Source organism: Clupea harengus, chromosome 4, assembly GCF_900700415.2.
Source record: "Clupea harengus chromosome 4, Ch_v2.0.2, whole genome shotgun sequence".
NCBI lineage: Eukaryota > Metazoa > Chordata > Actinopteri > Clupeiformes > Clupeidae > Clupea > Clupea harengus.
Window position 1 is genome coordinate 22,393,149 of NC_045155.1, and position 15,755 is coordinate 22,408,903.

At 40.7% G+C, this 15,755-nt stretch overlaps 1 protein-coding gene across 3 annotated transcripts; it reads left to right on the top strand.

Moving 5' to 3' along the window:
- Nucleotides 1–3,060: 3,060 nt before the first annotated feature.
- On the top strand, nt 3,061–15,755 carry sdf4 (stromal cell derived factor 4). 3 transcript variants are annotated; one of them, XM_012820786.3, is made up of 7 exons: nt 3,061–3,199; nt 6,773–7,091; nt 7,748–7,884; nt 8,248–8,361; nt 8,556–8,714; nt 9,160–9,335; nt 13,567–15,755. In XM_012820786.3, the coding sequence occupies exons 2-7, from the start codon at nt 6,787–6,789 to the stop codon at nt 13,741–13,743; spliced, it is 1,068 nt and encodes a 355-aa protein (XP_012676240.1). In that variant the 5' UTR covers nt 3,061–3,199; nt 6,773–6,786; the 3' UTR covers nt 13,744–15,755. The 3 variants fall into 3 exon arrangements, with proteins under 3 accessions (XP_012676240.1, XP_012676241.1, XP_031422656.1); XM_012820787.3 differs by lacking the exon at nt 3,061–3,199 and adding an exon at nt 3,277–3,638; XM_031566796.2 differs by lacking the exon at nt 3,061–3,199 and adding an exon at nt 4,301–4,319.

Sequence of the window (15,755 nt, forward strand, 5' to 3'; positions counted from 1 at the left end):
GCTTCATGTGAAGCAGACACGTTGACTTCACTACTTATTAAGATATTTTAAATATGGAATGTTCAATGCCTTATCGCCCTGATGTGTCCCAGCCCCACCCCAGCGAGTAGCCTATAATGTATAAATGTTTGGCCTGAACCGACACGCAGGCAATGATGAACTATATGACTAGGCAAAATGACTAGGAATTATTGCGACATTTCTAACACACAACTCAGAACGAAGAGAACACAGTCAGTAGTAACCTAATCCATTAAAGAGTTGCCTAATCTATTAACAAAGTCATGGATTGATGGTTTAAGACAGGGACAATGAAAAGAAAATGAAATGAGAAAGCCTCTGACACAGACAAGGAGAAGGAGCAACAGCGAGATGGTTCAGCCGCATTGGGCATCATCCCACTGCAGAGCTTCATTCAAACAGCGTTTTTTTTCTCCCGCTGCAGAGACAGCAAGATGATAGGCCTAACTATATTATATGTTGTGTGACGTTGGATAATGACAACTCTTAATTATGAAAAGTTGACTACTAGGATGGCTATATCAATGCCAGTCGGCTAGCCTATACTGTTGGTAGTGAATAAGTACTGCGGTCGTGTGGTCGGTATGCTCATCCTTATGTTTATTGGTTGTGTTGTGTTGCATTGGCGTGCCTGAGTGTGTGATGGGAGTATGAGGCTGTGAGCGAACTATAGTTTGTAACATAACCAAGTCACGCATGGAGCAGGGTTCCAGATGCTTTGCCTAGCGCATTGTCATATCTATAACTAGCCTACCGGTAGGTATGTAAAAAAGGAGAGCCCACTCGCGAAAATCATGTGCCGCTAACAATTGTCTGGCGCCAGGTCTGGGTAGGAGGCCTGTTGTTCCAGGGATATACTATTTAGTTAGATGGTCCGCGAGTTTTTTTTTATTGGCTAAGTGGTCTTTGGTCTGAAAAAGTTTGAGAAACACTGATCTATATCATATGGTCTCCTCACATGATCAAATAGAGACTTGACATTGGACAACAGCATACATATTACCCAGCAATCATCATTGCAAATCTGAATATGACAAAAATACCAAAGAAAATAGGATAGTAGCCTATTCATTTCATTGAATCGTTTTTTTTATAGTTTCTGTAGTGTATGTAAGATAAGCATATCATTTTGTTATAGATTGATACTATTTTTCCCAAAAATAATATCCACCATGATGGAGATAAGTTCGCCTTTTCAAGTGAATATATAGCGTTAGACACACTCTCCAAGACCCATGTATCTACACCTGTTGCACTTGCTCTAAATCAGTGTCTTACTAGTGACAGCTGGGAGGTGGGCGATAATCAATCAACGACTTCTATCACACAAAGACGTCACGGAGTAGCTCGTCTGCGACAAAGAACCGTTGCTACACCTACTGTTCTGGCGGTGAATTGTTTTCAACACCCACAGCCATCGGAGAAGTATAAATCAAAAACAGTACGTCCGAATCCGTCCGAATCCGTTTCCCCGCCCATCCGTAAAGAGGACGGACACCGACGCAAGTATAATTCGACCCTAAAGCAGCATCCCACAGCAAAGATTACACTAGGAGGGGGAAAGAGAGACACTCAGTGTGTTTACATGATGGTATAATTCAAATCTTTGCTTAGTCGGACTATGCTATCTTTTGGGGCAAGTGCTATTATCCCAATATACAGTGGGGAAAATAAGTATTTGAACCCCTGCCGATTTCGCAAGTTTGGCCACTTGCAAAGAAATGTGTGATCTATAATTGTAATGGTAGGTGTATTTTAACAGTGCGAAATAGAATATCAACAAAAAAATCCAGAAAACTGCATTTTATAACATTTATGACTTAATTTGCATTTGATGCAGAAAATAAGTATTTATTTTCTGCATCAAATACAAATACAGTCATAAATGTTATTCGCCCCTTGTTGATATTCTATTTCTCACTGTTAAAATACACCTACCATTACAATTATAGATCACACATTTCTTTGCAAGTGGCCAAACTTGCGAAATCGGCAGGGGTTCAAATACTTATTTTCCCCACTGTAGCTTAATGTATCTCAGGAAGTCGATCGAAAAATCATCCTTGATCACTGTCGCATTAAACTAGCGACACTTTGACATCCATGTGTTCGAAAAATTTTAGAAAGCAGCGTGCTAGGCTTTGCCTACGAATCTTCCGCGCTGGCTGCAATGTCTAATTACGCCCCTGGCATATGCACATTTTTTAAGCACAGCACAGATACACTCACTTAAAGCCAATAGCAAATGAACAAAATACACCTTTTTCAACCACAAATAAGAGATACATAACAGCGACTTCATGCAGAGGCTCTGGCTTAGGGGCCCCTTGAGCTCATGGGCCCCTGGGCCTTGGCCCGGTAGGCCCGTTCGTTAATCCATCCCTGATACATACATACATGAGGAACAATGTTTCCACAGCCATCAGCATTTCCGAGCAAAGATCACGCTATAAGAGAGAGATAATTTGGTTATTGAACATACATTTGATTTCATAAACAGATAAACTAAAGAGATAAATGTAGGTAGACAATTAACAATAGGTAATATGGCTACTTTATCAGTATCAGCATTAGCATATGATATAGAAGGAGAGGGAGAGGCTGCCCGCCAAGATGTAGGAGTTTTGGTTATGTTTAGTTTTGATGAGTTATGTATAGTTGTGGTTGGCTGACACAGTGTATGCCGAATTGTAGTTAGGATAGCAGGATACACAACAGTGCCCAACTGATTGGCGAGAGCCACAACACACACCGTTCATCTATCAAAACTGTCAGGTTATATAAATTAGCAAATAATATATTTTCCACCACGTAGGTAGGCTATTGGTGACCAAACTATTTTTAAACGAAGACCGTAAACCCCTTAAATATAAAACGACATTTATAGCCATCGGTTGAGAAATGTCCAAGTTAGAGTGCTTTTTAGTCCAAAATAACTGCAACTCCCCGTTGAATTGTATTGGTCTGCCAGTCTATTTTGCCCTTATCAACATGGCGGACGCGTTGGACTTTAGCGGACAATGCGTCGTGTACGTTTTCGCTGTCAACTAGGAAGTGGGATGTTCCCAGCTGCCTGATGCACAAGTAGCTACTGTTAGCTCCCATGAAGCAAAACTCTTAGTTTATCCTCTTAACAGCATCGAAGATAACAGGATCCACTCAAAGGGAGACGACACAAGTATGTAGGGCAAAACGGGAGCATTTCAGAGTACTTTGTTAACGACAGAGTTTGGTAGGCGCGATTATTCAAAATCCCCATGTTATTTTCCCATAGGGGAAATTTAGACACGTAACTCCATAGACTACAAAGTGACGACACGTCCTCAGAGGTCTATCCACCTCCAGTAGACCCAGGAAGGGTTAAGGCTGTTTAGATTTTTACCGCATAGCGACATTTCTATTTTTTTTTGAGCTGGCCACGTGTACAGAACTAGCAGGAGAATTTAAACCTGACATTTGTTGTGTCTGTAGATAATGAGCTCGAGACATGCAAGTTGGCTAGCTTGTGTACAATAAGTGAGCTATCGATACTTAAATGACATTTTCTTCCTCGGTTGTTGGTTGACCAGATTAGGTCAATCACCTATAGCGTTGTAAATCCGTCACCGCCAACACAGGTAAGTAAACCAGGTCAACTACTGCGTGCAGTGGTTCAACTACTGCGTGCAGTTGTGCGATGCCACTATGCGCTACGGTATTTGCTGTCACATTTTAAACTCCGGTAAAATCAAAATACATATGGTCGGCCTCACTGTTTAAGATTTAACGTCACTTAATATTTTAACTGACTCTCTATTAAAAGATTTCAATGGGTTAAACTTAAAAATGTTTAGACACTGTAAAACTATGTAGACCGGTTATTCCAGTTAACTAGCAAATCTACTAACGTTATTTAGCTATGAAGATAAGCTAACGCAAGTCACTTGAGTAACATTAACTCTTCATTGTGTTCTATGGAGTGTGGGAGTCACCGTCGTTATTTTGTATGCGGCGGATTAGCATTTTTGCACCTTCCGATTTAAAAAAGGAAATCCCTTTGAGAGAATGATTGGTGGTTTGTAAAATCAATAAGATAACACCCATGGCATATAAATCAATAAGATGACACCCATGGCATATAAATAACGGCTTGAAAGACCCGCATTCGATTTTGTTCAATAAAATGCACATCTATGTCGTCTCTATGAACCGTAGACCCATTATATCTCTAAAATATGTCTGTTGCTATCCCTCTGCTACCAAGAAAAATAACAGACTACAAGCAAGTCACTTCTCTTGTGCGTCACCAATTTCACAAGGTGAGCAGAAGCTAACCATAGCTAGTTTCACTGATCAGAGAATGGGGTGAGTGTTCTCACAACAACCACGAAGTCAACTTAAAGTAACACTATGCAACAATTTAACACTTTTTGAGGTATGGTTTTATAGGCAACTAGTTTAGGTACCATCCTCAAATTCATTTTGATAGCATATGGCCATGTGAAGGACAGATAAACATCTGTCTTTACCACTAGCCATCCAGGATATCCTCTATGTAGTTCTGTTTTACGGGCTGGAACACCCTGCAAAAATGGAAGAAAAGCTTTCACAGCATGACATTGCCAGCTGTACTGCCAAAACACACCAGTTAGTGTGTTGGCAAGCTTCTATCAGTGTCAACTGGGCTGTTGGTGTTGTTTGCAAGGTTTTTGCATGGCTTTTAGGTAAGTTACCTTGCTAGTTTTGGAACAGAACTCCTTATTGCTGCTTTAAGTAAAGGCATTACCTAAGGATTTGATTGCCATAGTCGGCTGAATAAAATAAATCAGATGCTAGAGCTGCAACATTAATTTTCTTATCAAACTGTGCGGTGTCAACTTAAGAGTTGTCTGTAACCATGGATACCACTCTAGAGTCCCTGGTGTTGCCTGACAGTACGGATACATGCCAGCGAAGGGAAGTTCTGTATTCCATTCATTTCTATTGGAGACAGACGATTGTGACGTAGATGAGAGAATTGCTCAAAGCTAGCGAAAAAACTTGGTTAAAGTTTAATCTTATTCAAATGAGGAACACATTTCACTAGCAGCGGCCAATCAGATTGTTTTTTGTTGTCTCTGACAGTTTGAAAATTGCAGAACTATGGCGTCATTCGGTCGTTTAATTTGCTAAAAAGAAAAGCTTGGAGGGCCCTGTAAGGGGTTGTTGTTGTCCCTGGTATGCTAGATATTTAATCCTGTGCTTACTTTAACAGAATGACAGTTCTGTTATAAAGACAAGTGACTGGATAGCCTAGTAGCTGGCTAGCTTTCAGACTGAATGACTGCAGAGGGGGGTGAGGGGTTTGACTTTTAGCCTAGATTTGGCGTGGGCCATTTTGATTCATCATGCGGCTTTGGTGCTCTTAACTGCCTGCTAGTTTCTGCTGTGCAACAAAGTGTATAGAACAGTGCTAGATGTCCTGGAAACATTTAGTGTGCAACATTTAATAGAAATATACTAGAGCATAACTGTTCGCAATGAAAATACTGTTTGGGAAAATGAGCGGAGCTATCTTTTGTAAACCAGTAAATGGGTCCAATGCTTTTGCATAGCACTGTATCTTGCCACTTGTAGGCTATGCCTTCTGAGACTGAATGTTGCAGCTGTGTAAAATGTAACATTGGTAGTGTGGCAAAATGAGGCAAGCAGCAGACATGGTGTGGTCGGTCAGGCCTAGTGTTGGGCTCTTTCTTTCCCAAATAGTGCTAACGGACACACAGACACCAGCTCACACATAGTGCTAACGGACACACAGACACCAGCTCACACATAGTGCTAACTGACACACACACCCCAGCTCACACATAGTGCTAACGGACACACAGACCCCAGCTCACACATAGTGCTAACGGACACACAGACCCCAGCTCACACATAGTGCTAACGGACACACAGACCCCAGCTCACACATAGTGCTAACGGACACACAGACCCCAGCTCACACATAGTGCTAACGGACACACAGACCCCAGCTCACACATAGTGCTAACGGACACACAGACCCCAGCTCACACATAGTGCTAACGGACACACAGACCCCAGCTCACACATAGTGCTAACGGACACACAGACCCCAGCTCACACATAGTGCTAACGGACACACAGACCTCAGCTCACCCATAGTGCTAACGGACACACAGACCCCAGCTCACATGTGGATCCCGAGGTGCAGTCGTGCTCTTAGAGCTAGTGATGGTGCAGGTGAATCTTTGTCGTCTGGTCCATCGCCCACTCTGCTCTAGCCCCAGTGATGAACAGCTGATGTTAGTCAGGTGTGGGTCCTTTTCAAGGCTCTTCCTCTTGCCCCCCCTCCAGGCCATGCGTTTTTGTTGTTGTTTTGGTCCTGGCTGGGCGTCAGCGGCCCTATCCCTAGGGGATGTTTATTGCCTTCTTTTGTTTTTATTTGATCTGTTTTCTATATCTAACCATATAACCATAAGCCTTTGAAATTTGGTTTCATTTTGAAAACCTGATCATTGTGCACTTGGTAAATGTGGCCCATTGTGGTGCATTGGCTTGGACTGTTTGACAGTAACTGACCGTACAAAACAATGACTTGGTATTCTCATCAAAATGACTTACATTTGCATTGGAACACCTTTTAAATAAATACTTGTTTTTTTGGCTATGTAAAAACCTACATATTGCCTACTTTTTACGAAAATAGAGAAACACAAAGCTTCTATGTTGCTTACTTTGTTGCTACAGTGTTTGTTTCTGTTTTCTGTAGAAACTCCTGCAGCTATGAGGGGTGGGAAGGCCCAGTGTGGGGTGTGGACAGGCTTCTGTACTCTGCTTTGCGTGCTGCTCATCCTTGATGTCCACGGCCGTCCAGCCAACATCTCAGTACTCAAAGATAAAACACTTAACAGCAAAGAGGAGAACGAGATTCTTCCACCAGACCATCTTAATGGAGTGAAGATGGAAATGGATGGCCACCTCAACAGAGATTTCAACAAGGAAGTGTTCCTTGGCAAGGAGATTGAAGAGTTTGAGGAGGACTCTGAGCCCCGCAGAAACAGGAAGAAGCTGATGGACATTTTCCAAAAGTAATGTGTTTGCACTTCTGCATTGAGTTTCAAACACACCTAGAGTTCATACTGCATTAGTCACATCTTAAACCTTCTTTCCCTGAATTTCCCAGGCATTTTCTTATGTGACAAGTACCAAGCCCTCCTTATTCAGGAGCCAAGGCACCCACCATTGTGCACTGTCTATTCTAGGGTCTTTACAAATACAGTGCAAAATAGAGAAATTACAGTTAGCTCTTCTGATTGCTTAACAAGTGTGGGAATCGACACCGTGATGTTTCCAAAGGTCACCATTCATGTGCTATGCTGACAGGCATACAGAGTGGTACACAGATGTCAATCACCTAAAATGTCCCGCCTGACTATTTTTAAAAATATATATATTGTATTACACTATTGTTGGCAGTTATATAGGATTGTATCCCACTCTCCCCCCCTCTAACTGACTGACTGTATCCCACTCTCCCCCTCCTCTAACTGACTGACTGTATCCCACTCTCCCCCCCTCTAACTGACTGACTGTATCCCACTCTCCCCCCCTCTAACTGACTGACTGTATTCCACTCTCCCCCCCTCTAACTGACTGACTGTATCCCACTCTCCCCCCCTCTAAATGACTGACTGTATCCCACTCTCCCCCTCCTAACTTTCTGTATGCTCAATGTGTTTTGCAGGGTGGATCTGAACCATGACAACAGTGTGAGTGCTAAGGAAATGCAGCGTTGGATCATGGAGAAGACGGAGGAACATTTCCAGGAGGCTGTGAGGGAGAACAAGCTCAGCTTTCGTGCGGTTGACCCTGATGGAGATGGTGAGAGGGCCATGTTAAACCCAGTCTACATTCAGAAACCTGACACAACACTGGAAAAGCCACCTGTAAACACATTCTCAGCTCTCAGACTTTTGATAATGATCAGCAAATAATAATTGTGTAAGTTTAGCTTGGTGTCCAAATAACTCTTTTCAAAGCATACAAATTTACATTTGGAAAGAACTATTGAGCACATCAATAATGACATTCCTCATGACCTGAAGGTTTTAGCATGTGTGCAGTTCAATGACAATTGAAGTTTGTAAAAGACACAGGACATCCAAAGCTCTCTGTGCTTACATAGTGTCTGCTAGTTTCCTATGTAACCTTGAGACTATTGTGAAATGTCTGGTCTGATTGCAGGGCTTGTGACGTGGGATGAGTACCGTGTGAAGTTTTTGGCCAGCAAAGGCTTCAATGAAAGAGAAGTGGCAGAGAAAATCAAAAATAACGAAGAGCTCAAGGTGGATGAGGAGAGTAAGTCTGAGTTGGCCAATATTACCTGGAATACTTCTTTTCCCACAGGCACAGACATTGAAGTCCTTTCCTAAATGTTTTGGATGGCATTACAGTAACTAAAAGAGTGGCCTTATAGAGACAGGATTTTATAGTTAAGTACACTGTGAAAGTGGTTGATGGTCCTAACCTTCTACTGTTTTCACAACCTGCAGCTCAGGAGGTTTTGGAGAGTCTGAAAGACCGCTGGTTCCAGGCAGATAATCCCCCAGCTGACCAGCTTCTTAATGAGGAGGAGTTTCTGTCATTCTTGCACCCTGAGCACAGTCGTGGGATGCTCAAGTACATGGTGAAGGAGATTGTTCGTGACCTAGGTATGAGACCAATGCCCTCACCTCCTGTCTCCCCACAGTGGACAGTCTTCAACGCTGGCATCAGACAAACTAATACTGCCACTGAGATGCTGTCACTGGCATCAGACAAACTAATACTGGCACTGAGATGCTGTCACTGGCATCAGACAAACTAATACTGCCACTGAGATGCTGTCACTGGCATCAGACACACTAATACTGGCACTCAGATGCTGTTACTGGCATCATTTCCATATAAGATGACCCCTCCAGACAGAGGGCAGATTGAGGCATTCTGGTGATTCCCTCATGGTCTGATACTTCTGAAAATGTAAACAACATTAAACAGTGGTTGTAAATCCACATTTAGCAGCACTGCAGTGACGAGCAAGTTTTAATTGGTAATACATCATAGAATCTTGAACATTTCTTATGGCACCAAAACATCTCTTTGTTATGTGTTTAGATCAGGATGGTGACAAAAAGCTCACTCTGCCGGAGTTCATCTCTCTGCCCATGGGGACGGTAGAAAACCAGCAAGCTCAGGACATTGATGATGACTGGGTCCGTGAGAGGAGGAAAGAGTTTCAGACCGTCATTGACACCAACCAGGATGGCATTGTGACTATGGAGGAGTTGGAGGTGGGAGACAATTTCATATGTAATGTTACAGTGAACTTTTCCTTCACTAAAAACAATGACACATTTATTTTATGTAGTGGTCCACTGTAGTAGCCAAAGAGTTTCAGTGATTTGATTAGGATACATTCACCTATTAAGCTCACCAAGATCTATATTGAGAATTTTTAAAGCACAATCTTTTAATAAAATCATTGGAATTAATTTGAATGCAACCCACATTGGGCAAGTATGCATAGACACGAGTTGTAGACAGAGTATCAGTAGGATTGTCAATAACAGGTTTTATTATGTGCTGCACTGTATGTTCATCATTAACCATTCATTGATTAAGAGAATGTATTTCAAAATGGAAAACATTAGGCCTACCCCTGAAAAAGGCCAACTGTCGCTTGATGGCGCAGCAGCTGTGTGCTTTCATAGTCCATCACTTATGACAAACTGGCTCAGAACAGAACGTGTCATTTCTATGGCAACTCCACTACCTAACAAACTAGCATTTGTTAGGCAGTTCAAGTCGTATTGGCCACCAAAGCAAACGAGCAGAGAAATCTAGAACAGGCGCATTTCCTTTTTAAGGTTCAACGTTAACATAGAAATCATATCTATATATAGGTTGAAAACTAAATGTATTTTTAGAGCTTTGTGAAGAGAATAAAATGAACAACATGCACATTCCATCTCTCAGTCAAAAAACAGCTCTTGATGACACCCATTGGCAAAGAGAGCTATTCATATGATAACAGTATGGTACATCAAAGAGAGCTATTCATATGATAACAGTATGGTAAATCGGCGGTCGTTATTGGGTCATCACAAGACGAGAACATGCATACAAATGCCCAGTTTGACTCCTATAAACAAAAGCACATGTTTAGGTTGTATACATGAAGACGGTACACTTCCTCTTCTCTGTTGCACATGCCCTGCTATGAGTCCAAGCATTGGCCTGGTTGGACCAAATCCATTCTGGGGTTTCATTATCATTATCGAAGAGTTTTTCTCTCCACCACACTTTATCCTATAAATCCTTCCTGTTTTTGGCCATTCTGATTGACTTGTAGTTCCACAAGAAAGTAATAATTGTTCATTCTAATTTCTCAGTTTTAATAGTATAAAGGAGGGGATTGATAGAAACAGATATAAAAATTGCAGAAGTGTAACCATCTTGATCACATTGAACATCCCTACCATTGACAAGGGTAGTGTCTTCCAGAATTCAGTTTTATCTTTAAGTTGAGCCACTCTTGTACCAATTTGTCTGTAGCAATACCAATTACAAGGTTTTCTTGTAATAACAATTCCCAAACACCACACAATCCAATAGAGAATATGTCCTATGTTGGTTGTGAGAAGCATCAACTCACTTTTCTTCCAGTTTATCACAAACCTTCTTAGGTTTAGTAGAGGTGGATTTGAAATGTTCTGTTCTGCTATATGTAAGGGATATTGTATAGTCCGGCGGTCATTATCTAAAAATAAATCCCGACGGGACAAACAGGACCTGACGGAGGGTTCTTGTTTCGTCCTGAAGGGATTTCTTTTTTGATAATGACCGCCAGACTATACATTATCCCGCTTATTATACGGTTACTTGCCAAAACAATAGAAGACATTCCTCCAAAATACCTCTTTTTAATGATTGTGTTGCCGTTTCGTGATTTCCGCTAAGAAAACATTATTCTTCAGGCTAATAGAACATTACTTGCTGACTTCAAGTTACAATGACTTACCATTACGTTAAATGACCGGACTACTTGCGGAATGATATGAAAGATGTGAATTAGAAACACAAAACCCGTTGCCAATGACAGCGGCCATTAACTTTTCGCAGCGGTGAATATCAAGAAATGACAGACCTGCGAACGTTGGGGTGGCCTGTTCAAATCAACTAAACTTTTTGGAACATTCTGAAGAGACATATAATAAATAGAAGTATGTAATCAGCATATAACGACATGTGTTGAGGTCCGCTTTCAATTCTTATGGGAGTTCCCTCAGTGTTTTGCCTTATGTTGGTGGCAAATAATTCCATAGCTAGTGCAAATAAAAACTTAGTCTCAGTTGGAATAAGAGACACTGGACAGCTGGAGTCCACCTCTAGCTTGTCCCGCCCTGGTTTAGAGATTAAATCTCTAATGTTTTTGTTGAATCTGGCAGAGTAGTCTAGCCCTAGGGTCTAGGGAGCCCTCTGGGGCCTCACAGGGCCCAATGCTCCCCTGTTGGTGCGCCTCCATGATGTTAAAATGAATGATCAATTTAATGTAGTTGGGCCGGAAATGGAAGCGAACTCTGTCTCCTGGTCATAAGTCTGCAATGTTAGCCACTGTTGTAGTCATGCTGTAGTCATAATAGGGCGCATTCTATTGATTAACTATTGTCAAGCATTCATAGAAATAGTGCCAGTCTTATTGCCACGGAATTCCATTCCACTTTTATAAAAAATTATCATAAAAATGAGTTTTTCCTGTTATGTTAGAGATATTGGACCTCATCCTCTAATGCAGTTAAGAAAAAGTTCATTAACAATTACGTTTCACATTTAGTCATGATTCTACGAGGCATCGTCTTAAAATAAATAAAAGCACTACACGAAGACTGCAAATGTGAATAAATAAATAAATAAGCAATAAACTCATCTACATTCTGCAACAGTACCTCCACCTCTGCACCGGTAAGTTAGGTCTGTGTTTACTGGACAAGTGTTCGCTTTCTGCTTTGACATGATTTTGATCAGTCTCAAGTTGCTTTCACGTTGCCTGTGGATTCTGCACATGTCTCTGCAGTTGCATGCCCTTATAAGGAGCTGGCGGGGCGTTTATGTATGCAAATGCAGGTGTACGAGAACGCGTTCAATTTAAGAATCAGTGCACAGCTAAGAACATTTTGGCGGTTTAAGAACACATTTCCAGGTGTTCATGAATCCGGCGGGGATCTTTCTTAGGGTTGGTCTTACGAAGTTCGTAAGAAGATATTTAAGAAGACACTTAAGAAAATGTTCGATAATAAGGTCCATTATGAGTACACTCTCAAATTATTTCAGGCTTTATCAACATATTGGTCAGCGTAGTAAATATCAGTAGGCCTATGATGTAGAAACCACTTGGCAAACCAAACCTCATTTGCGATGGTAGCAACACTTGTGTTGGGAAATTCTGTTGATCATAGTTTTAACTTGCTTGAAGCTGTCTGCGCAGACTGCGTCTTGTGCCTAGAAGCAGAACAGGATGCTGGGTCAAGAACAACCACAGTAAAACGAGTAAAACGTGTCCTCAAGACGTGTTCTGAGAAAGGTCACACATGTGTGGTTCCACCCCAAATAAGGAACAGACATTAAAAGCTGCAAGAAGGAACTGTCCCTTCGAAGTTGAGTTGGCAGCAGTGTTGTTGTAACTTCTCTCCCTCTTTGCAAAGATAAATACAATGGTCAAAATTCTACAGCTGTGTGTCTCTGCCTTGTTATTAAAAACTGCGACTTGTTGATACTAAAATATCCAACACTCTGTTAGCGTATTTTAGAACCCCCGTCACAGGTTTAACACTTCCCCACAGGTCTTGGTTCTAACTCTGTTTACATAAAGACAATAGACTTAAAAGCTGTGAAATTTGGGTACAAAAGAGTCATACATAATACTTTCAGAAATGTACGCAAGAATTACACAGTAACTGATGTTTTGTTAAGAATTGAACAAAAGAATGAACAGATCCCATGTTCCAACCTTGACACAGGCCTAAAGAAAGTGCAGGACAGTTGTAACAATGAGCATGAATGTAACAGCACTCAAACTGTGGATCCTACGACATATTTAAAAAAAACAAAAAAAACACTGTAGGCTCAAATGAAGAGCATCCGATGGATATTTAATCAACAACAAAGTCAGTATGATTTTAAAGCTGATTTACTGTGAGAAATTATTATCGATTATGCTAGCCCACAACCTAAGCTTTAAATATGCTTATTTTGGTCATATCGACGTATCGAAAACAGTAAGGATAATTTAGACATGGCTTCTTACATGCCGGCTGCATTTGTTTCTACAGTGATGTTTGAGGTTATGTTTTGTTGTATGTTTCATCACGGCACACCGTTCACTTTAATCACAATTTCACTTCAATGCATTCAAACATATTTCTTCCCGATTTCCTACACATCGTTATCCAAAGTAACGTCAAATCTATATTGCCAGAATTGGAGAATTAAATTGTCATTATTTGTACATGTTCTGTGTTATAGGAGTACATGGATCCCATGAATGAGTACAACGCTCTGAATGAGGCCAAACAGATGATCGCTGTAGCTGATGAAAATCAGAACCACAATCTTGAGTTAGAAGAGATCCTCAAGTACAGCGAGTACTTCACTGGAAGCAAGCTCATGGACTATGCCCGCAATGTCCACGAAGAGTTCTAAAGACAAGGAGTTCTAATCTGTTCCGTGTTCTGCTCATATTTGTCTGCCTATCCATCTGGATACGATGGACAAATCCAGTGGCATTCTCTTTATATAGGTGTGATAAAAATGATCAATGGAATGATTGAGTATGTTTATTTGCATTTATTCATTTCGCAAACACTTGCACATAAAGCAACTTACAGTACAGTACTGCTCTACATTTCCATCAGTATGTGCACTCCATAGGTAATGAATCCATGACCTTGGGGTTGTCAGCACCTTGTGCTATTCTTTTTGCAAATCGTTGTGTTTGTACAGTTATGTATACACTACCATTCAAAAGTTTGAAATTTTGTAGATATTTCCTTGTTTTTTTTAAAGAAAAACACCTTTTTTTCAAATTCGAATTCACAATTCAAATAACCTAATATTGTCCTGAAATATAGTTTAGACATTGATAATGTTGTATATGACTAGAATGGAATATCTACATAGGGGTAAGCTCGACATATGTATAAGGAAGGTGAGGTGTTTGGATCACAGAGTTGTGAGGCGCAGAAAAGATGCTGGAGGAGTGCTTGACCCTTAAACTAATGAGCTAACTACATTAAAGGCATGCAGAACCTTAAATTAATGAGCTAACTACATTAAAGGCATGCAGATTCTTGCAAACAGCAACAACCGCACAGCTGGCACTGACAAAAGCTTGCCATCATGCTAAACCGGTGTCTTTCGGCAATATAGTTCATGTCATGCTCTGAAAACTTTTCTAAATTTTCACGGAGTGGTCTGACCCGGAACACAGAACTACATAGTGCTTAGCCTGGGTGGGTAGTGGGAACGATGTGTGTTAATCTGTCCTTCATATGACCATATACCATCAAAAATCATTTGAAGATGATACCAAAACTAGTTGTCTATAAAAACAGACAACTGTTGAACACTGTTACTTTAATGCAGCAAAGTTTGTAATTGTGGCAAATGAAGGATTCTTTGATAAAAGCAAATTTTACAGCAACAAAATGGTTATTTCTTCTGTTATTGCTCTGCTTATTTTGTTAAGCAGAAATCATTCTGTCTTGACTGATTCCAAACTTTTGAACAGTAGTGTATACAACTGTACAATTGTGTACAAACTGCAAACGCAACAAACAACTTGCATTCCTCTTGTATGCATGGCTTTTCTGCATACTCCATTACTTCTGTTCAGTCTGGCTGTGAAGGCAGGTGTTTAGATGTGGGGGTAAGATTACAACCAGGTATGTTAGTCCATTTACATGTATATTTGGCTTTTCCTTATTACCTTTTGTAAGCTAAAACATTTTTAAGGTATAAATTGTGGAATTGTAAGTTTAAGTTAAATTCTGGGTTGCATGTTCCCTTCAACTAATGAAACCTATTTGCAAAATCGTGGCTGAAATAAATTCTTTTGAAATCTTAAGAGGTGTATAAACAGGGCAACAGCCTTGCTCAACAGACATTCTGAAATCAGTTGTGGTGTTGTATTGACTCCTAAACATGATCAAGTCCATTCTTAATGGCCTCCTGGTTATGTATGGACATTCCTTTGCTGCATCTATGTTGAGTCAAAAACAGTTGTTTCTGTAGACGTATGCAGGTTGTGAGCTCAAAGGAACACCTCTTTTCCTTTCATCAAGGACATTTAAAATAACATTCTCAAGCTAGAAATTATCTTAACAAGCACTGCTAAAACAGAGACCCCTAACTGTTTATAAAAATTACACCTTGTATAGTGCCATTCACAATTGACATTGTCTCAGGGTGCTTTACGTATAGCCTAAGGCTTGATCCTCTTGGAGCAAGCATGTAGGCGACAGTGGCTAGGAAAAACTCCCTTTTAACAAGAAGAAACCTTGAGCAGAACCCAGCACAAGGGGGGACCTATCTGCCTAAAGCTGGTCCAGTAAAGAAGTGCAATTGCATTTTTTTCCCCATCTACTGAAAAAAATGTACCTTTGCTTTTTAAAATATGTTTGCATGAGAAAATAAAGTGACTCTTATTAAACTAA

What these genes read in the sequence shown, in the direction of transcription:
- sdf4 (XM_012820786.3), top strand. Translation starts at nt 6,787, where the DNA reads ATGAGGGGTGGGAAGGCCCAGTGTGGGGTGTGGACAGGCTTCTGTACT. An exon ending in GGAGATTGTTCGTGACCTAG is followed by an intron (nt 8,715 to 9,159) that starts GTATGAGACCAA and finishes TTATGTGTTTAG; the next exon opens with ATCAGGATGGTGACAAAAAG. An exon ending in TGACTATGGAGGAGTTGGAG is followed by an intron (nt 9,336 to 13,566) that starts GTGGGAGACAAT and finishes TCTGTGTTATAG; the next exon opens with GAGTACATGGATCCCATGAA.